The sequence below is a fragment of the Bombus vosnesenskii genome, unplaced genomic scaffold, assembly GCF_011952255.1.
Source record: "Bombus vosnesenskii isolate JDL3184/JDL3185 unplaced genomic scaffold, Bvos_JDL3184-5_v1.1 scf7180000013403, whole genome shotgun sequence".
NCBI classification, from domain to species: domain Eukaryota; kingdom Metazoa; phylum Arthropoda; class Insecta; order Hymenoptera; family Apidae; genus Bombus; species Bombus vosnesenskii.
Window position 1 is genome coordinate 914,991 of NW_022883026.1, and position 20,042 is coordinate 935,032.

General features: G+C 27.0%; 3 protein-coding genes and 2 long non-coding RNA genes across 11 annotated transcripts; 3 read left to right on the top strand and 2 right to left on the bottom strand.

The window, feature by feature from the left end:
* The first annotated feature begins 419 nt into the window (after nt 1-419).
* LOC117237889 lies at nt 420-1,165 on the top strand. Its single transcript, XR_004494072.1, has 3 exons — nt 420-718; nt 801-1,020; nt 1,136-1,165. It is a non-coding gene; the product is annotated as an uncharacterized LOC117237889 (long non-coding RNA).
* A 1,333-nt stretch (nt 1,166-2,498) lies between these two features.
* On the top strand, nt 2,499-3,058 carry LOC117237888. Its single transcript, XR_004494071.1, has 3 exons — nt 2,499-2,578; nt 2,814-2,961; nt 3,049-3,058. It is a non-coding gene; the product is annotated as an uncharacterized LOC117237888 (long non-coding RNA).
* Nucleotides 3,059-3,256: 198 nt separating this feature from the next.
* Nucleotides 3,257-17,314, top strand: LOC117237792 (speckle targeted PIP5K1A-regulated poly(A) polymerase-like). Of its 2 annotated transcripts, XM_033502131.1 has the most exons (5): nt 3,257-3,606; nt 3,677-3,759; nt 3,832-4,131; nt 4,227-5,688; nt 17,292-17,314. In XM_033502131.1, the coding sequence occupies exons 1-4, from the start codon at nt 3,362-3,364 to the stop codon at nt 5,672-5,674; spliced, it is 2,076 nt and encodes a 691-aa protein (XP_033358022.1). In that variant the 5' UTR covers nt 3,257-3,361; the 3' UTR covers nt 5,675-5,688; nt 17,292-17,314. The 2 variants fall into 2 exon arrangements, with proteins under 2 accessions (XP_033358022.1, XP_033358021.1); XM_033502130.1 differs by lacking the exon at nt 17,292-17,314 and having other exon boundaries at nt 4,227-5,747.
* On the bottom strand, nt 8,805-13,483 carry LOC117237789. Of its 5 annotated transcripts, none has more exons than XM_033502125.1 (7): nt 13,273-13,483; nt 12,293-12,625; nt 11,378-12,019; nt 10,379-11,162; nt 10,123-10,177; nt 9,976-10,005; nt 8,805-9,803 (listed from the first exon to the last, which is right to left on the bottom strand). In XM_033502125.1, exons 2-7 carry the CDS (start codon nt 12,607-12,609, stop codon nt 8,878-8,880), a joined length of 2,754 nt encoding a protein of 917 aa, XP_033358016.1. In that variant the 5' UTR covers nt 12,610-12,625; nt 13,273-13,483; the 3' UTR covers nt 8,805-8,877. The 5 variants fall into 5 exon arrangements, with proteins under 5 accessions (XP_033358016.1, XP_033358017.1, XP_033358015.1 ...); XM_033502126.1 differs by having other exon boundaries at nt 12,293-12,613; nt 13,273-13,482; XM_033502124.1 differs by having other exon boundaries at nt 12,293-12,642; nt 13,273-13,482.
* LOC117237791 (CLK4-associating serine/arginine rich protein-like) lies at nt 14,542-19,807 on the bottom strand. Of its 2 annotated transcripts, XM_033502128.1 has the most exons (14): nt 19,531-19,807; nt 19,087-19,184; nt 18,542-18,717; nt 18,253-18,468; nt 18,001-18,176; nt 17,812-17,885; nt 17,355-17,696; nt 16,844-17,257; nt 16,666-16,776; nt 16,537-16,585; nt 15,390-15,453; nt 15,213-15,318; nt 14,861-15,121; nt 14,542-14,775 (listed from the first exon to the last, which is right to left on the bottom strand). In XM_033502128.1, the coding sequence occupies exons 1-14, from the start codon at nt 19,660-19,662 to the stop codon at nt 14,757-14,759; spliced, it is 2,238 nt and encodes a 745-aa protein (XP_033358019.1). In that variant the 5' UTR covers nt 19,663-19,807; the 3' UTR covers nt 14,542-14,756. The 2 variants fall into 2 exon arrangements, with proteins under 2 accessions (XP_033358019.1, XP_033358020.1); XM_033502129.1 differs by lacking the exons at nt 14,542-14,775; nt 14,861-15,121 and having other exon boundaries at nt 16,533-16,585.
* Between the last annotated feature and the right edge of the window lie 235 nt (nt 19,808-20,042).

A 20,042-nucleotide genomic window follows, 5' to 3' on the forward strand; every position in this document is an offset into this window, starting at 1 on the left:
TATAAAGTACAGAATCAATCTATACGGAAAAATTTTTTATTTTTTAATATATATTATAAGACAATTTATTTAAGAATCATATAAAAATGCAAAATTTTCCTTACATTATCATTAAAAATTTTAATTATGAAATTATAAAATTTATGTCTCAAATTTCTCTTTGATTAGGAAAATAATTTTTTAAATCGAATATATATGCAACCAGTATTAAATACAATTTTTCGTACAGTTCATTATAATAAATTTAAATATATAAATTTTTTATACGTAATATTTAATAGATCTTGCGGCACTATTATGCAATCTGTTCTGTAAATAGCAGTTTTTTGATATGTAATGTTAATATTTTATGCAACAACTATAACTGTATGAAAAATAGATTATTGCCTTAGTAATTATATCGTAATTAAAAATTATTTAAAGATTCTTAAAAGATAACATTTTAGTAGTTTAGATATCGTACGAAAGGAGAAACAATGCGATATCCAAAATATTCACCGCATCCGTAATAGGCTGCGTACCAATTTAATGCGCATATACAAACATTCTCCCCTAATCAAGTAGTTTTGATATTTTGATACCGGTGTTTGTATTTATGCTCTTTTTGTATTAAAAAATATCGTCATTTTTACATATTGACTTTCTAATTATAAAATATAAACGATGGATAATTCTACCACATGAAGTACAAAAAAGCCTTTAATACAAAGTTTCAGCAGTTCGTATATTTTAGTTTATTATTATCTTGATTATTTATTTACATTTTCATACTTTTAAATATTTGCTTTTTTCTAAATTAGGCACTATTTACGTCATAAAATGTTATTTCAACACGATAAATGTTGGTTCTGAAGTCTCTATGACATAGAGCTTATTATCGGAATATTTATATAAATATTTTGAAAACATTACATTCGAAATAGATAAGAAATTAAAGAAAAATTACATAAAGAAATATTACCTAAAGGCTTTTTATGTCACATATATTACATATTAAATATCATACTTATGATATTTCAAGTAAGTTTTGATACTCTTATATGTATGTATCATTTATATGTCATTAAATAACCTTAAACTTATGTAAATTTAAAATAGCATGATATAAATTACTAATAATAAATTATTATTTTAGGTTTAACTCAAATGAAAGCTAAGAAAATAATAAAACAAAAAATGGGAAATATTTACTAAACAAAATGTCTATCATATATTGTAATATATAAATAAAGAATTAGATATTCATTTATACATTTTCAAATTTACCATGTTATAAAAGTTATACAAGTTTGATAAGTTGTCTTTTAAACATAAATAAACTTGGGAATGAAATACATATATAACTTTATTATAAAAGAAAGTATAAAAAATAATATTGTTACTAATTATGAAGATCCTATTCCACTTGTTTCTTTGCTTTTGGAGCAATTTAAAAAGGGATGTAAAAAACTTCAGTATTTTAATATTTTGAAGCATTTAATCCATAAACAAGGATCTAATCCAGTAAAATCAAATTGCATGTATCATATTAATAAAAAGCAATTGAAGTTATTTTTTGATCTTACATTCGCTAAAGTAATTCCTCTAAACATGTTTGGAAAATTGAAAAATTTTTTAAAAGTACTGAAAGCTATTTTCCACTTATTATATATACCATGTTCTATACCACTTAGTTTGAAACCTTTTATTGAAAAATTAGATTTATGTAACTGCACTATTTTAACAAAAGTAATTCATTCAATGAATTTGCACTATAAAAATATATTTATATATTTTAAATCTTCAGTAATCTGTGTAATGTGTGTTACAAGATATTAAAAGTACACAAACACATGATAGGTTATAACAAAATTTGTAAAATGTTTTTTGTTGAATTTCTTTCAAAAATATTGTATATTTATTTTCATATGACATCAGATTCTAGAAACAATAATGTTGTAATGTAAAGAATTACACAATATGCATTCAGCTTGGAACTTCATCCAAACGAAATTTTTCAAATTAAATTTGGAAATCCAAAGTGAAGATAAAAGTAAGTTTTAAGTTATATTATAAAATATTATGAGAATAAAATTAAATCTTGTATATCAAATATTTCATTAGAAATATTCATATTAATATTAAATATATAAGAACATCCAACATAAATATTTGTAAAACCTAATAACATTTATCAATACCAAAAATAATTTGATAAACATTACAAGCATGTCTGAGACCTTAGATAACATTTTATTGTGTCACTTTCTTCTATTCATAAGGTTATTATTAAAATTAAGTATTAATTTGAATTATGCTTTCATTTTACACGTGTTTAAAATTTGACAAAACATTAAATAACTTTGTAGCAATACTGTTACAAATACAGATTTACAACATTTTCGAAAATTAAAAATACTTTTTGATATGCTTCATTTACGAGAATAACGGTATAACGTCATTTCCGTTAACATTCAACAATTCGCCGTAAGGAACATGTGATATTTTCCCCTAAAACGTTTGTAAATTGTAAGCAATGGAAATAAACCTTAGGTTAGGACAGGTTAGAGTGTAGAATGTTGTATATCATTATTTATCGGTGAGCGATCCTCTGAAAGAAAACTAATAAAGTAAACTAAATTATTCATCAATGTAAATGTGTAATGTGTAGATACCAATTCCATATTTACTTATTGTCATCTTTATATAATGTATTAAAATCTAATATTTGATTCTTATAACTACTATAAGTTGACAATACTATTTTTATAAGTTCAGATTAAAATTTGAAGTTAATAAAAACTGGATTGTTTCATTGCTCGTATTATTTACAGGTTCAAATATACAACTTCAGAGAAAAGGGCATTTATTGTATTTCTCTGTTATAAGAAAGAATTTAAATACTAAATTAAAAAATGTATTACTCTTAAAATACATTATGGAATATGTGAACAGATCAAAAAGCAATTTAAAAAGTAAATGGTAAAACATTCTTGATAAAATTAATACAAGTTAAATTAAAAAATTATCAATGATATTACGTCTAAATAATGCTTATCTTTATTCAAGGTGGAAGTAAGAAATAAATACAATAATTGGTACATTTTAAATAAGATAGGAGACTTCTGTACAAAATAAAAAGACTTATTTGTATTTCAGTAAAATATTCTGTAATAGCCAATATTTTGTAAAAATAAGATAATATTACATAATTATATATTTAAAAAAAGATATAATTTAAAAAAGATAGATCTTTTAAATATCTTATTAATGTGTACATTATTAAATGTGTAATAGTAATAAAAAAAAAAAGACAAAGCAGATAAAACTTTGATAAATTTGAAGTGAAAAATATTATATGCTTTTAAATACTTAATCAAAAATGTCAAAACATTGTGATGTATGCTCAATATATTTTCAAGATGAATATGCCTTGCAAGGTCATCTTGCAGGTAAGAAACATTTAAAAGGAATGGAACGATTGCAAGTTATGGAAAGGTCAATTGTTGTTTCGCCATTACCGAAATTTATTCCTGCTCGTAAACTTATTCATTTTTTTCAACAATATGGTGTAATTAAAGGACATCAATTTGGTCCAAGTTATCTCATAGTTGAGTTTTGTGACAGGTAAAATTACATTTAATATTGTTGTATTGTTTGATATTGTAATTATATTTATAATCTTTTAACAATGTAGAAGTTCTGCTGAAGCTTTATTAAATAAATCAGTTTGGATAGATAATGTAAAGCTGAATATAGAAAAGAAAAAAGCACATAATAGTGAGTATTATTCATTTGAAAAATATATATATATATTTTTATGTTTATAAATTATAATTATCTTCTTCTTAGATTTAAAAAGGCCAAAATCAGAGAAACAAAATAGTCTTGTGGAAAATACAGATTCTATAAGTTATGATAACATAAAATATATATTTGAAGAAAAATCTACGTTTGATGATCAGTTAATGTTATTTTTAAATGCAGTGCAACTTACTGATATTGAACTAGAAACAAGATACAAATCTGTTTGTATACAAATGGATAAAATATTTAAAGTGATATTTCCAAGGTGTAAAACATATAGGTTTGGTTCAACTCAAACTGGATTAGGTTTTAAGGAATGTGATTTAGATATATATATGGATATTGGTAAGACACAATTTTTTATCCAATTTTATTATTATTTTATAATATATGTATTTATACTATTCTTTTTAATAATAGTACATATCCTTTTATTGAAGGTGAACCAATAAATGAAAGTAAAAGTACATCAACAGATGCATGGACTATGCATAAGATTTTTAAAGAAGTAAAAAAAGTTATGTATCGAATGAACTGTGTTTTTTCTAACATAATATTAATTCCAAAAGCTAAGACACCTATTATAAAATTTTATTATGTTAGAACAAATGTTTCTTGTGATATTTCATTCAAGAATAGTTTGGGTGTATATAAAAGCTATTTGATAAAATATTGCATATCTCTTGATAACAGGTTAAAGCCACTAATGTTGCTTATTAAATATTGGGCACGACATTTTAAAATATCAAGTGGACAGAAAATATCCAATTATGCTTTAGTGTTGTTAATTATTTTTTACTTACAACAGCCATCTGTTAATATTATTCCTCCTTTAATGGTACTGAAAAGTACATGTCGACCACAAATTATAAACGGATGGCAAGTTAATTTTGACAAAAATGCAGTATTACCACCAATTACAAATAAAAATAATATTCCACAACTTCTTCATGGCTTTTTCTTTTTTTATGCGACTTTTGAATTTAAATCGCAAGTAATATGTCCGATAGATGGAATGGTACACACAGAATCAGAGTTTAAAAATATAAAAAATTTACCATCATGTATGAATAGATATAAAGCATGTGTAAAAGAAGATGAATCTCTTAAATTTAACATTAATAAACCAATGTGTGTACAAGACCCTATAGAACTATGTCATAATGTTACAGCAGGCACACAATTTTCCACATTGGATTCTGTTATAAGATATTGTGCAATTGGTGCAGAAATTTGTGCAATATCTAGTAAAAATGATTATAAAGATCTAATGAAAACTTTGCTCACCACAGATGTTAAAAAGAAAGGTAGATTTAATATTACAATTTCTGCAAATCAATCTCAATATGGATCAAATAGTATGGAAACATGTGTAAACACTACAGAAAAAACGAAATTTTCAAATGGTGACTGGTATTCTACTGTTTCTAACATAGTAAAAGATATTTTTGAAAAAGTTTTCATAGTACAAGTTGAAGTACTTCCAGTTAAAACAGAAGCAAAGCAGCAAAAAGTTGAGATGTTATCAGATGTGCATATAGAAAAACAGCAAAGAGTTACACTTCATTGTACTGGGACCCATTGCATATGGCGTAATAGACGAATTGACAATAATGTTTTAGATCCCAGTTTGAGTTGTTTGCAAAAGGAAGCTCTTATATCAGAACAAGCAATAAAAAATTGTGGTAAAGAAAAAATAATAAATAGAACAAATTTAGATTTTATTTGTACACTTAAAAAGAAAGATCCCTTAAAAGTAATTTTAACTGTAAGTAATACACATTGTGATGATCATGTTTTTCAAGAATTTGCTTGTTTTGCTAGAGGTAAGATAGCTGAAATAATAAAACGAACATTGATACATATGCAACAATTTAACAAATCGTAATATTATATCCATATATATAATATTGATTATGTATATTAAATACCTAATTCTGGACCAAAACATGAAAAATAATAGGAATTACATCTTGATCTGTATTATAAAATATGAATTTTCTTTAAAAATGTATTAGATTATTGTAGATTTTTTAAAAATATAGATATTAATTTCCATGTCATTAGTAAACCAAAATTAAATTTAAATAAACCTTATCTATTTATTCCACAAATCTTCCTTTTATTAGTAAATATGATTTTCATAATGTAGAGGATTATAACTATTAAGTTACAAAATACATTACAGCAATTAATAGTTGTATAATAACAAAATAAGTAATATAAATTAGATGATATAAAATGATTCTAATAAACGAAATATTTACAATATTTGTATTGATATGATATATACACAAAAATTTTAGGCTGCTTGAACAATAATATTGCTGTTTAATGTTTCAAAATATTATTGTATTTTTTTAAATCAATACACCATACACTAATTACAAGTAAAGAAAGCTTTTAAAAGCTTAATTTTATATCATGTATGAATTTAGATAAACCATAAAATTAAGATATTTACTTTCATTAATTACATAAGGCTGATAATGTATGATGTACAATAGTACAATTTTTATTTTCATTAATAATGAGTATTTCAAAATAAATGTTAGTACATATTTAAAAAAAAATCATACATACAAAAATAATATGAATATAATAATTCTTTAATCGTTTCTTCATGTTCAAACATTTTATTCGTCAAGACAGACCTATTTAAAGAAACATCTATTTATTTTTACAAAATCTTTTCTATTTATTTTTTCAAAAACTAAGTCTATATACTTAATTACTTTAAAAAAATTTATCTTGTAATTTCAATTTTATTATTATTGTTGTGAACTGGTGTATGACTATGGCTCCCTTTAACGTGAATATCTTGTATAGTAATAGGGTAAATTCTAACGCCGCGAATCTAACTGTATAGCAGCACGCCCAAGGCAACGAACAGAAGTTATTTAACAAATTTATTGATTAAATGTCAAAATTATTTATCAATAACAACGGTCATCATTCTCAAATTTCGCATTTACTTTCGTTACCGTGGGAAAAAACATTGCCAAGGCATAAATCGCTTGCTTTCTAATACTGTAAACCCCAATCAAATTAATGTTTATTAGCATTAGTTAATAAGAATTTGTCTTATTGAATAACAAATAAATCGGCTACTCAACAGATAAATCTGTTACTCTGAGACCCAAAAACAGAGAATCGTTAGAATCGTTGAACCGTTAGAACTGTCACGCTGAGCTCAGAGTATAAATAAATTTCATAAAAATACAAATCCTTGTTAAAGTAATCAATCTATTATAAATATTCAGTTTTAAATATAAATTATTGTTCAAGTTAATCTTTCTCGTTGTGTATTTCTTTATTCAAACGTTGAATTAGTTTTCGAATTACTTCAAGTTGTAACGCAAGCAGAATGCTTCAGCACTCTACGGGCTGTAATGTTGTTTTAAATATGAGCATTTATTATATGATATATATATGTATATACCTATAATCTGTCGAATGAGGATAAGACAGAAACTCGAGTATCACTAGTAGGTAGCCAATAGTGGCAGTCGCAACAATCACATTTTGTTTGCGCCTACTGCCTCGTCTCGTTGGACCACAATTACGATCATACAAACAGGTCTCCACACTGATGTACTAAAACCTAGGGAAAACCGTCCGAAAATTGAGTCATGTCTAATCGTGAAAGATAAACGTGGAAAGTCAACAAAGTTCTGGTTCTTGCGAGACAGAGATGAATAGAGTGTCACTGTTCTGTCTGAGACATAGAGATGTATAGAGTGTCACTGTTTTGTCTGAGACATTTATAGTATGTCACCTATGCGCAGAATAAGGATATTCTTATGTTTCATGTTAATATTTTACAACTAGTCACGACTGAATTTTCGCATAGTTTTCCTTAGGCTACAATATACGAGTGTCAAAATATGTTTATATAATCGTGATTTTAATTTCCAACTATAAATTAAAGATAAAATGTTGATATGACTTGTAGTGTTGTTTTAATCATGGACCTAGGGGTCCCAATATTCCTATGTTCATGGTTTTAATAAAAGTGTAAATAGCAATAAAAATAAAAATATTATTTCATCTCTTTCTTGTTAAAATCATAAGCATTTTTTGCATAATAGATCATTATTATTAAATTCATATTGTATTACACACGTCTTAAAACATCTGTGGGGACGTCATATTTTAACCTAAAAGTATTTTTACGCTTTTAATTATATTGTCCTTTGTATTTAAATTTGTATTTAAAAACATATTTCAAGGAAATTCCAAAGAAATATATGTATATATTGTTATTTCTCAATATTAAATTTTTTCTATGTTTGAGTGCATATAAAATGATTTCTAAATTGGTAGAATTTTTTAAATGGAAAAATCATTAATTTTATATTGTTTTAAAATTACAAAATTTGGATATGTATTTAATATATGAAAAATGAAGATAAATAATACAGAACAATTTTTAATTCTTCATTTGATATATTAGATAATGTCAATTTAAAATGGAACTTGAAATTTTTTGTACATGAATATAATTTTTCTAATTAATACATATTATAATATGTATAGTAAAACGTTATTTCAATTTTCTTTCTCAATATTGGTCATAGTTGAACACTTCAGTTACATTTATAAAAATGGTTAAGAATAAATAATAGAATGAGGTAATAAACCGTGATTAATGTAATACATGAAATTCATAATTACCACATATTTGTATTTGTTTATTAATTCAATGATAGCATAAACAGTGTTTTTCTTCCACCTGTTTGTATTGTCCCATAAAATGTTTATTCAACAAAACACTACATATAAATGATTTTATAATTTACACCTTAAACATAATGTTATTATATTTTGTCAAGAATATTTATGTATATACGCATTTAATTATTTATGATGTAATGTTCAAATGCAATCTGTATTTCAAATGTATTTTTATTTTAGTAATAATTTTTGGAATAATTTTAACATATGATGTAAAAATTTAATTTTTAAATAAAACGATAAATTCATGTCTTTCTTTCCAAATTTTTGCAAGAATAGACTAACTTTTTTAATATATTGGTATATTTGATTACATGGTTCTACATTTAGTGTTTGTGCTTTATGCAAATAATTTTAGAATTTTCCACGAAAATTTCCACGCCCGCGATAAGATCTTCCACCTGAATGCTTTCCTCTGTACACATGTTTCATTAGTGAACTTGATCTACCTCTTGGTAACTTCCCTCTTCCATGCCAATCTGTTCCCCTTTGGAATGTATGTTCCAATTCCAATTCTTCTGCAGAATCTTCTAGCATCATTGGACTTTCACCTCGACTATGATCACTTCTGTTTTCATGAAATTCATCACGTCCTTCTAAAGAATGCCTGTAATTAGGTGAGTATCTTTCATGGACATAATGATCTCGTACAGATCCTTTATGACTGGAGAAATTATCTCTGTTTCTTATTGGAGATTCTAATTTCATATTTCTTGAACCATGATCTAAGGAAGATATAGAATCTATACGATGTTTACGATCATCAATTCTTCTAGGAGGTGATACCGTTCTATTCCAAGTTCTTTTTTGAGAAGAATTACTTAAACTCCATCTCAAGTCGTCAGCCTCTCGAAATTTAGGTGTGCAATCAAATGTTTCACGCACATTCCAATCTAAACGATCCATAATAGGTCGTTTTTCTTCTTTAACAGCATATTGTAAATCTTGAGGATATACTTGTACTTCAGAATCTACCATAGTAACGCTCGCTTGAACAAATTTTGTATTTGTTTCCACTTCATCAGTTTGACAAATTTTTTGGTGCATTTGTACATTTTGCTTTATGGAAGTTAGATGTTGTCCTTCCTCTTCTTCCCAATAGATTTTGTTTTTGTTCTTTTGTAAAAGAATCGAATTTGACGAATATACATTTTGTTCACTTTGTATATTCTCCTTCTTTGGATCATAGAAAAATCGTCCTTTCATTTTTAAACGAAGATCTTCAATAGGAAGTTCGCGTAAAGCGTGTTCACAGTGACGTAATATTTCTGGTTTGAATCCTATTGTGAAACAGAAACAAAATTACGTAGAATTAATTTACTCATTTCTATATCACTGTACCTGAATTAGGTTGAGAAGAAAATAATGTTAAAAAATTTATTTAATAATGTTGCTTTAATTAAAGATAAACTGTAGAAACCATTATAAGTTGACAAATTAAACTATTCTTACCTGGATACAAGACTGGCAGACTAGTTGAATCTAAAAAATGTATAAAACGTGAGAAATAAACTAATAATTTTGTTTATTAAACATAAAAAATGTTTGAAATATTGTATATATAGCTTTGAATAGTAATTAAATCAAATATATTCGCACCTTTAGCAGAAACAGATGCTTCTAACAGACTGGATAAACTTGTTTTTTCAAATTGCTGTAAAATTAATTCATAAGACAAATATTAATGTTTTCATACAAGATTTAAAAATTTAACTGCACACTACACGAAAAGGTACATAAAGATATTACTCATTAATTTCAAAGTAATATTTGTTGTTTTGTGTGTGATAATACAGAATAAAATATATAGCTATATAAAAAAAGAATTTTTTGTTATAATATATAACAAAATTACTTTTGTATCTGAGATGACTGGTGGTTCAGGAGTCTTCAATCGTTCTTCTTGTGAGGTATGATATCCATTATAAGAATCCGTAAATCTACGTTCCCTGTAGTTTTGTGAGATTGTATCCTTAGATTTATTAGAAAATTCAAAATTTTGAATTGGAGATTGACGAGTGGAAGGAATGCCATGAGATGAATTATATGTTTGTATATGTTCCACTGTAGATGTAGCAGATTCATGTTGTGGTGATGAAATTGGTGCTGGAAGAAGTGCTGGTCGATGTGTTGACTGAATAGAACCAGTATTTGGTTGATTATACATTACTGGACCAGAAACATATTCAGTTTGAGGTAATGGATGTAATGGAACAGAATCAAAATTCATTGGCTGAGATGAATTTTCAAAATTTATGAAAGGTGGACCACCAGTTGTTATATTTGATGACATTGGTGGTGCTAATCCAGTTTGATGCATGTAAGATGGTATTGGCATTGATGGTCTAGATTCTGTTTCTTGCTGATATACATTATTCATTAGAGGTGGTATGCCATCCATAGGCGAAGGATGTGTATATCCAGAATTCATGTGTGATGTCATTATAGCTTCATTCCTTAGTTGCCTTGTAAGTTCATTAATAAAGGGAGATCGTTTCCTTCGACGTTCTAATGATCTACTTCGAGTTCGACTTCTACGACGGGGACTGTAACGTCTACTAATTGGTGAGCGGCTGACCTTTCTTCTAAGACGTTCCATACTGCGACTTCGTTGTCGATCACGGGACCGACTTCTTCGGCTTGACAATTTAAATTTTAAAAATTAAAATATTTTATTAATTTAAACCGTTAATAAATTTCACCAGTATAATTTAATAAAAGCAAAAAACTTTTTACATTAGATTTAGATTTTATACGAACTTGTTTTACAAAATAGATTTATATAAGAAACATTTTTTTATTTCTACAGTAAAACTTAAGCAGTTATATATGCTTAAAAATAATGTCCTCTCACCGTTCATGTATATTTATACGTCTCCTGTGTCGTTCAGCACTCCATCTTCTATCTGCACTTGTTCTTCGTTCCCAACTAAGTCGTCTAATTGGACTTCTTCGTCGTTCTGGACTGAATCCAAAAGGGCTTCTACGAGCACAATTAAATCTTGGACTTCTTCTTTTGTCAGGACTAAACTTCAGTGGACTTCGATGTCTCTCATTGCTCATCTTGAAAGTACTTCTACAACGTTCTGGACTTAATATTAGGGGAGATTTACGTCGAGGAGAATTTAGTCTAATTCTGTCTGGAGTTCTACGCCGTAATGAGTTTCCTCTTTGACGTTCTATACTTCTACGTCGCTCTCGGCTCCTACGCACATGCATTTGTGCTTGTTCTATATTTTGTCTCTCTGTAATGCTCTGAATGGCTTCAGTTTCTGTACCTGGAGGTACAACATTATCAGAGTCCAACAAATGTTTAATAGCTTTCTCTTTTTCAGCTAGAAGTTTGCTTTCATTATCTCTTTTTGTACGTATTTTGTCCCTTTCTATATCTTTTGTGCTTTTAGAAGGATCGCGACGGATTTCTTCATGTTTCTTTTCTTCTCTCTTCGGCCTTTCACGATTGTAAGTTCCTTTGTGGTCACGTCGATATCTTTCCCTATAAGTAGGCTTATAATAATTTTTTTCTGTATATTACTAATTATTCAAAGGGAAGAATTTAAATTTTTAAACATAAACTACATTGATTTTATAATGTAACATTAGATATTAAAATTATGATATGTATAATTATAAGTTATAAACTGACTCTATGTGAAAGTTTGTTGCTATTATAATATTTTATAATAATTTGTATGATAATATTATAATAATTTTTATGATATAATAAGAAATAACTATAACAATATGGATTCTATATGATTAATGCTACCTAGAAGAACGTTTTTGTTCTTGATCCTTAACATGGGTAGTTTTAAATTCAACTTCACGACCCTTTTCTTCATCACCTTCCCAAGCATCAACAACATCTAAACCTTCCATAAAATCTTCATCATCAAGAAATTCTTGAAGTTCCTCATCTGGTATATCCTTTAAACCTTCAATTGCACGTTGAACATCTTCATTTGTACTTTTTAATGCAGATTCTTTCTTATCAACACTTTGTTTTGTATAAAACTGATCCATTGATTCATTTTGCACATTGTTCTTAACACTTGAATCTTTCATTTTTTTTGCTAAATCACACATTTTTCTGAAAGATCAACTAAATTGTTCAGTTAACTAAAAACACTATAAAATTAACATTTCATATCTTTCATGTCATGATAAGTTTATAACAAATATTCTAAAAATTTGATTTTTGGTTTACGATAAAATTAAGTTGATTCAAATGTTTCCAAAGGACATTATTATGTTATAGTCTTAATTTTAAAGTTTACAATATATCTACTTGTAATGATATGTTTTAGTAAAACATTTATGTAATAGATATATTAAAACGTAATAATTAAAGTAATACAAAATTTTCATTATTAAGTACATTTAATTTCTTTTGAATAATGTACTTAATACAATTATAGGTATTCTTTAATAAATTGAACTTTAAATAATAAACGCATCTCTTAACCTTTCGATGGAATATATAAAATTGATATTAACACTCTCATTACGTAAGTCGTATTATCTTTATTTAAAATCAAAATAATTAAAAAGTCGTATGTTTCTTGATTTTGTAAATGACGCTTATTATACATTTACGTTAAGAACCGAAGTTACAGTTGTTTGCCAAGTAGACTGTTCTAATAGGTAATATACGCACTTATTGTTAATAATACTCAGTACAATTAAGTACACAACACGTGACCTCAATGATAATTACAACGTGTACCAATAATGACATAAATGAATTACATTTAACTTGTCTCTTCTTAAACTCTATTATGTAGAAATATTTGAATCCGAGATATCCGGATCTTGAAAAGTCAACATCTATCTATTCCGCCATATTAGTTACTAACAGATTTGAGGTACGGTGTAAAACAAGGGTATACTCATATGAATTTCAATACGTTAATTAACAATATTAAAATGATACATTATTAGTATAAAGAATTATATTATTGATTTTAATTAATTCATTGTTTTGTCAAATTTATATTAATCTCGTAATAAGGATTCATATAAACGCTTTCATTCAATTTGTTCCTTACAAGTACTACAACATGGTCATAAAAACGGGTCTGGTACTCGCTAGGGAAAATCGTCGATCTTTTGAGTCGAAAAATATCAAGATGGACAATAAGAAAAGATCTTGTTCTGCGAGCTAGAGAGATAAGTAGAGTGTAAGTATGAATCTGTTCTGTTCGAACAGAAATGACTACTCATTTCTGGTTTGAAATATTCATAGTATCTATGTGTGTATATGTATATACGTATTACCCATGCGCAGAACAAGACCTTTCTTTGACCTCCATCTTGATCTTTTCCATTCAAAAAACGGACGATTTCGTCAATACTTTCAGTATGAGAATGTCCAAATTTGTTTATATGACTATGGCAATAGTTTACACCTAGATGTAAATACAAATATTATACTTACCACATTGAACAAAAAGAGGGAAATGTGCAATTTAAATGATACAAATATTATTAATAAATAATTCTAGTACTTTATTATATTTCCGAAGATTAATAATGTTATTTAAAATATATAAACTTTTCAATTATATCATTTTATTGAAATTGAAGTTATTGTATATATATTTATAAAATTTTTAACTGCTAAAATTGTAGCAATTAAATAAAAAAACACTTTTATTTAGTATCATAGTGTTAAATACAAACAATTATAAATTTATTAAATTTTTAAGAAAAATGAATTTTTGTTATAAAAACTAATACATATATATGTATCTTCTAGTTATATTTATTAAAATTAAAAAATTAGTTTTATGCACTTTTTTTAGAAATTAAAAATATTTTATTAAAATATTTTATATGCTAAATTAATTTCATAATATAAATGATTAAAAAGTGGCAAACATTCTAAAATCAAAGTTATAAAAATGAAATTGAAACATTGAAATTATTACTTATTCTTATTTAGATTTAGATAATAATATTTAGTTGTAACAGAGAGATATAAAGTTCCTGTTGAATAATAATGATAATAATAAGATATAAATAAACAACTGTGTTTATTTTTATAATATAAGATTAAACAATATTAATCAATTGAAGGATAATTGTAAATTATAGTCATATCATGTGTTTTGTATCTTTCTTTATCGCATTTCTTAGAGCATTTGTAGCATTTTATGAAAGGAATGCAATACAGGAAGTATCTAATAAAATTTTAAGCCCATCAAATGGAAGATTAACCGCATGCTTTCTCGTCAATAATCGACTAGGCCCCTAAAAGAATAAACGTTAATGAAACGTATTGGAAGACCATCTTAATTTTAATTCAATGTACTATAAAGAGCATTTGCAATTTTACCGGCTATTTCTTGGACTTAAAGAACGAAGTGGAGAATCTCTGTATCTCCTACGAGATTCACTTCTAAACTTTTCTCGATCATCCCGCCTGTCTCGTTCTCTATCTCTTTCCCGTTCACGATCGTGTTCGAAATCCCTCACATCCCTATCTTTCCTTTCTCGACGGACAATTCGTGGACTACGACCAGGGCTTGGCGTACGCGATACAGAGGAATGTGAATCAGAACTATGACCTTCATAACGATGTCTTCGTTCTCTTTGTCTAAAAATTGTTAAACCAAAATAATAATGATAGAAGATAAGTAATATTAAAATAAATATAAAGAATATATAGAATAGAGATAATAGCATACTTTCTACGTAACTTCAAAGACATTTCCCGAATTTCATCTTCTCGATCTTGCCTTTGCTGTTCCATTTTTTCAATTCTAAGTTGCTCGGCTTTTTTATCAGCTTTATCTAAAATATAAATATAATTATATTATATTAAAACTACGTTTGTTATAGAAGTTTTTATAAATTTTACTTACACTGTCTATTTAATAAAGCTTGCATCTTCTTCTTAAGCCGTTCCTGGGGTGTGATCTTCAGTGACTGAAAAATGTAACTCTTAAAAGTCTGTTTACAATTACTACAATTTTTTTCTGATATGTATAGCAAAGTATAAAATATTTCTAAAATTTTAATATAAATTTTGTAACATTAAAGAATATTATTTGTTACACTTCTTTCTTTTATTCGAAATATTTAAACTTTTTGGTACAAGTAGTTCATTAATGATTTTAAATAAATGAAAATTTCGAAGAAATTTTATATTTATATATAGGATGTTCAGAAAAACCATTCAATATATATGTGGTAGATAGGATACACCATACTGAGTAAAATAATCTTAGTAAAAGTATAGTTCGAAAGGTGAATATTGGCTTCTTAATATTTATAGAGGACGTTCCACATGTTTTCCTTCAATTTCTATAGACAATTGGCATTTTTTTCTGGTATTGGTAATTCTTCTGTCATTTATCATAATGCTAACATAAAAGAGTATATTTCTCGGAAACGGTTGAGCTTCCAACCTATATTTACTAAATTTATTTTAATCAGTATGATGTGTCCTACGTAACATAGAAATATTGAATGTTTTTTTTTAACACCCTGTATATGCTATTAAATAGTATGAAGTTCCATATTTTGTATAAGTTTAAGATATATTACATATATAGTGAAGATTATATTAAAATTTTAAAAAATTTATTATGCTATTACATATTAAGATATTGGTATCAAATATATCCTATACTGAAGACTCTTTTGTATTACTACGTCTACGAAACAAATATATTAAACTATAAAAAATGTAATGTTTTCATTCTGATAACGTCAATAATAAAAATGAAAATTTCACAGAAATAATTTCTGAGAAACGTCATTAATGGAGCTATTAAATCAAATTCTTCATGTCTTTCTCCTACTGGACATGTATTAAGAACCCGAAATGAATTGATTAAATGTGAAATATAAAGAACGTGATTTAAACGCCTTGTATTATCCAACAGAATGAAAACAAGTAGCACTTGTTGAAGTTCTTCGTCGAGAGGGTAGTTATATAAAGAGTATATACTGTCTTTTATTCTCTGTGCTTTAAGTGACTAAGTAAGCGTTATGGTTCTTACTGACTTTGTGTCCGCCACCAGAATTTGTACTTAACCCTGCTTTTGGCTTGTTCCTGAAATATTTAAGTTAATTAAAAAACTCCTTAAAGCTAGTTTTAAATTTTTAGTGTAATATAATTAATATTAAATTTACATGTTCGTGATATTAGTAACCGTTAGTTTCGATGCTGCCGGAGAGACTTTTTCTTCGTTATCTGATAATTCTAATTCCAAACTTGATGATTTCCCACGTCGGCCGTAATATCTAATACCATAATTAAAAAGTAATAAACATACCGAAAGTTTCATATTTATTACAATATATATCCCACCTTGGCAGTGCTGGCACTTTATTTTCGACACTACGAGATCGCTTGCATCTGGACTGACTTCTTGATCTTGATCTAGATCTAGATTGAGATTTAGTTCTGGATCGAGATTTAGATACTGATTTCGATGGAGAATAATGTCTTCGACGATAACTATCTCTTGAGTGACTTCTGTTATGTGACTTAGATCTTGATCTCGATCTTGACTTTGATCTAGATATACTGCTCGAAGATGAACTTCTAGATCTTTTTGGACGAGAGCGGGATCTAGATCTAGACCTTGAAATGGTGCGCGAACGAGATCTAGTAAAACTTCTATATCGAGATCTAGATTCACTTCGAGTTCGTGATCGCCTTGAACGACTTCTTGTTCGCGATCTTGTGATTTTTCTATGTCTCGAACGTGTTCTTCTTGATCTAAAAATTATATATCAATTAGTAGTATAAGTATATATATATATATACATTATATATACAAATACCCTTATATGTATGTAAATATCGATGAACGTACCTGGTCCTCGACGCACTTCGTTTCCTATCACGGTTTCTGTACGATTTAGATTTATTAACAGATCGAGAGCAACTCCTAGATCTTGATTTTGAAAGTTTTCTATTAATTGTACGTTCATTAAGTGCTGGGCTGTCTGATCTTCTACGTCTAAGATGAGAGTAATTGACTTTTTTCGAGTTGGAAGAAGTGACATGAGACGAACTTCCATGAGTCTCTTCTTCACCACCAAAACTTGTAATATAAGTTATTTGTCCAGTGTTTATAGGTGAAACAGATCTCGAGCGAGATTTGGATGAAGATTTTCTGTAGGGATTGTATTCAGGACTTTCCCTTGCTGCATAACTAATAAGCAAAATGTAAAATATTTTAAATATATTTTTGATAATAAGGACTAACTGATTAAGTACTTATTACTATAGTAATAAGTATATTAATATTATAATATAAAAGTGACTACCTAGGTGGACTCATAACTCTACCAATCATCTTTTTTTCTCTAAATGCACGTCTTTCTCTACGTGATCTTCTACCCTGTGACGTGAATTAATTAAATGTATATATAATAATATAATTAGTAATATATAATTAATAACTTTAGTCATGTTATATTATCAAAAAATATATTTAATTTAATTTTATATTTTACCGAGTACATAGCTTTTTCTTCTTCTTGTTTACGTGCTTGTCTCAATGTTTCAGCTTCTTCAAAATCTTGTGTTAAAAAACTAAAATAATCAGCGCCTAAAAGCCCATATTTTTGAGCTACTAAGTTCATTTCATGCGCTTGTGATGGCTCTATTTGAGATACATCTACACAAATATCTAGAAAGAAAAATTAAATGTTTATAATATATAAGACAAAGTACTATAATAATTATTTATAGAATATAAGTTATACCTAGATCTATATCACTGTCTTCATCGTCTGCTTTTTCATCAGATATAACAGTATCCAATGATTTTACTGTTTCAGTTATTGGTTCTTCTGTTTCATAATTATATCCAATCGCAACATTATTACACGATTTCTTCTTATCCCTAGCAGAATCTAACTTTGTTGATGAACCAAATTGTTCTTCCAAATGTATTTGGTGTAAAAATTTTTCTTCCGTTACTACATTGAAGACTATTATTTATCAAATAATTTTAAATAAAAATAAAATGTAGATTTTAAATAAATCTCCCACCTCCTAAAAATTCGTTTTGAACAATAATACGATAGCGTTCATAATTGATATGTCTGTCTTCACTAGTGAGAGCAATATCTACATCAATAGAATCTGGTGCTTCTGGTATCCAATCAAGATGAGCACGTACATCAAATCGGTCAATAAGATTGTCTTCGTTTCCTTGCCAGGGCATCCTATCAATATAACATACATTTTGCAGACAGAGTTATTTATTTATATCCTGCTATATGATAAAATTTTCAAGTATTCTGTTTTTTAACATAATTCATTAAATGTTCAATTACTTCTTCTGTTTAGTATATAAAATATTTTTTCATGTATAATTCCTATATTCATGTATGATATGAAAATGTTACATATTAAGTTTAATTTTAATTACATATTAAATTTTAATTAATAATATATATAATAACACATATGCATGAAAATATATGAATGATGATATTAACAATTAAAGAATTATATGCATTAAAATTTATTTATAAGATGAAATGATGTTTTGACAAAAGGTGTAATAAGTGATTAATAACACAAAGACTTACATATTTGCAGGACTGTCGCCAGCAGTAGCAATTGCTGGATCCAAATGTATTTTGCAAGGTCTTCCATGAAGTTGCAAAAATTGAGTAGGATCTGATTTCTAAAGAAAATTTAAATGTGTGCATAATAAAATGGAACATATTTCATGTATGACATCTATATATTATAATGTATAATATATACATGCATATAATTGCGCGATGTGAAATGATGTGAACTCAATGTGAAAGTGAAATGTGTAATTTCCTGAATTTATATCTTTAAGCGACTATTAATAATTATAGAACAGACATAATGTATCTATAATAGACTTAGGAATGAGTTTAAGGTTAACTTAATAATAAAAGGAGAATAAAAATTTTGGTCTCATGACAAGAGGAATAATGTTAAGTTTCATAATTTCAATAAAATTTACATAAAAATCGTTATTTAATTTGTTTTCTTACAATTTTTTCATAATAGTCTCGTCGACGTTCAGCTCTACGACGATAATCTACCAGCATCCCACGAATTTTCTTTTCCTGTTTTCGTGCTTCATGCCACATTCTACCACCTGTCTTTTTTACGGAAAAACTCATTGTACATATCAAATAATTCACAAATCACTAAATTAAAAAGGAACTTTCATGTTAACACTTCTATATAAGGAATCCAAAAAGTTATTAATTAGACTCTTCCCCTGAGAGGTGGACATATTGCATTTTACAAGCGCTATTCTTTATCCACAAAATATGATTCAACTAGAGAGGCGATTCTACGTTACCACATTGGTGATAGGTTGGAGATCAGCTAAAATCTTTTTGCACTGTGACTGTTTTCGTTATATGTGGTTGCACTTCTTAAAATGCAATATCCAATGTCTACGGTACAAATTTTAATTACATAATATGTTAAAGTCTTAATTTAAATTAAAATCCTACAAGCATTGGATTATATTATTATAAATCTATTTTATTAT

Bases quoted from the DNA above. Each gene is read 5' to 3' on its own strand.
- LOC117237792 (XM_033502131.1), top strand. From the start codon at position 3,362: ATGTCAAAACATTGTGATGTATGCTCAATATATTTTCAAGATGAATAT. The intron at 3,760-3,831 runs GTGAGTATTATT...TCTTCTTCTTAG, and splicing joins AAAGAAAAAAGCACATAATA to ATTTAAAAAGGCCAAAATCA. The intron at 4,132-4,226 runs GTAAGACACAAT...CTTTTATTGAAG, and splicing joins AGATATATATATGGATATTG to GTGAACCAATAAATGAAAGT.
- LOC117237789 (XM_033502125.1), bottom strand. From the start codon at position 12,609: ATGTGTGATTTAGCAAAAAAAATGAAAGATTCAAGTGTTAAGAACAAT. The intron at 12,020-12,292 runs GTAGCATTAATC...GCCTACTTATAG, and splicing joins GAACAAAAACGTTCTTCTAG to GGAAAGATATCGACGTGACC. The intron at 11,163-11,377 runs GTGAGAGGACAT...TAAATTGTCAAG, and splicing joins CGTATAAATATACATGAACG to CCGAAGAAGTCGGTCCCGTG.
- LOC117237791 (XM_033502128.1), bottom strand. From the start codon at position 19,662: ATGAGTTTTTCCGTAAAAAAGACAGGTGGTAGAATGTGGCATGAAGCA. The intron at 17,258-17,354 runs GTACGTTCATCG...TATAATTTTTAG, and splicing joins CGAAGTGCGTCGAGGACCAG to ATCAAGAAGAACACGTTCGA. The intron at 15,319-15,389 runs GTAAGTAAAATT...TTTATATTTTAG, and splicing joins AGCTTTATTAAATAGACAGT to ATAAAGCTGATAAAAAAGCC.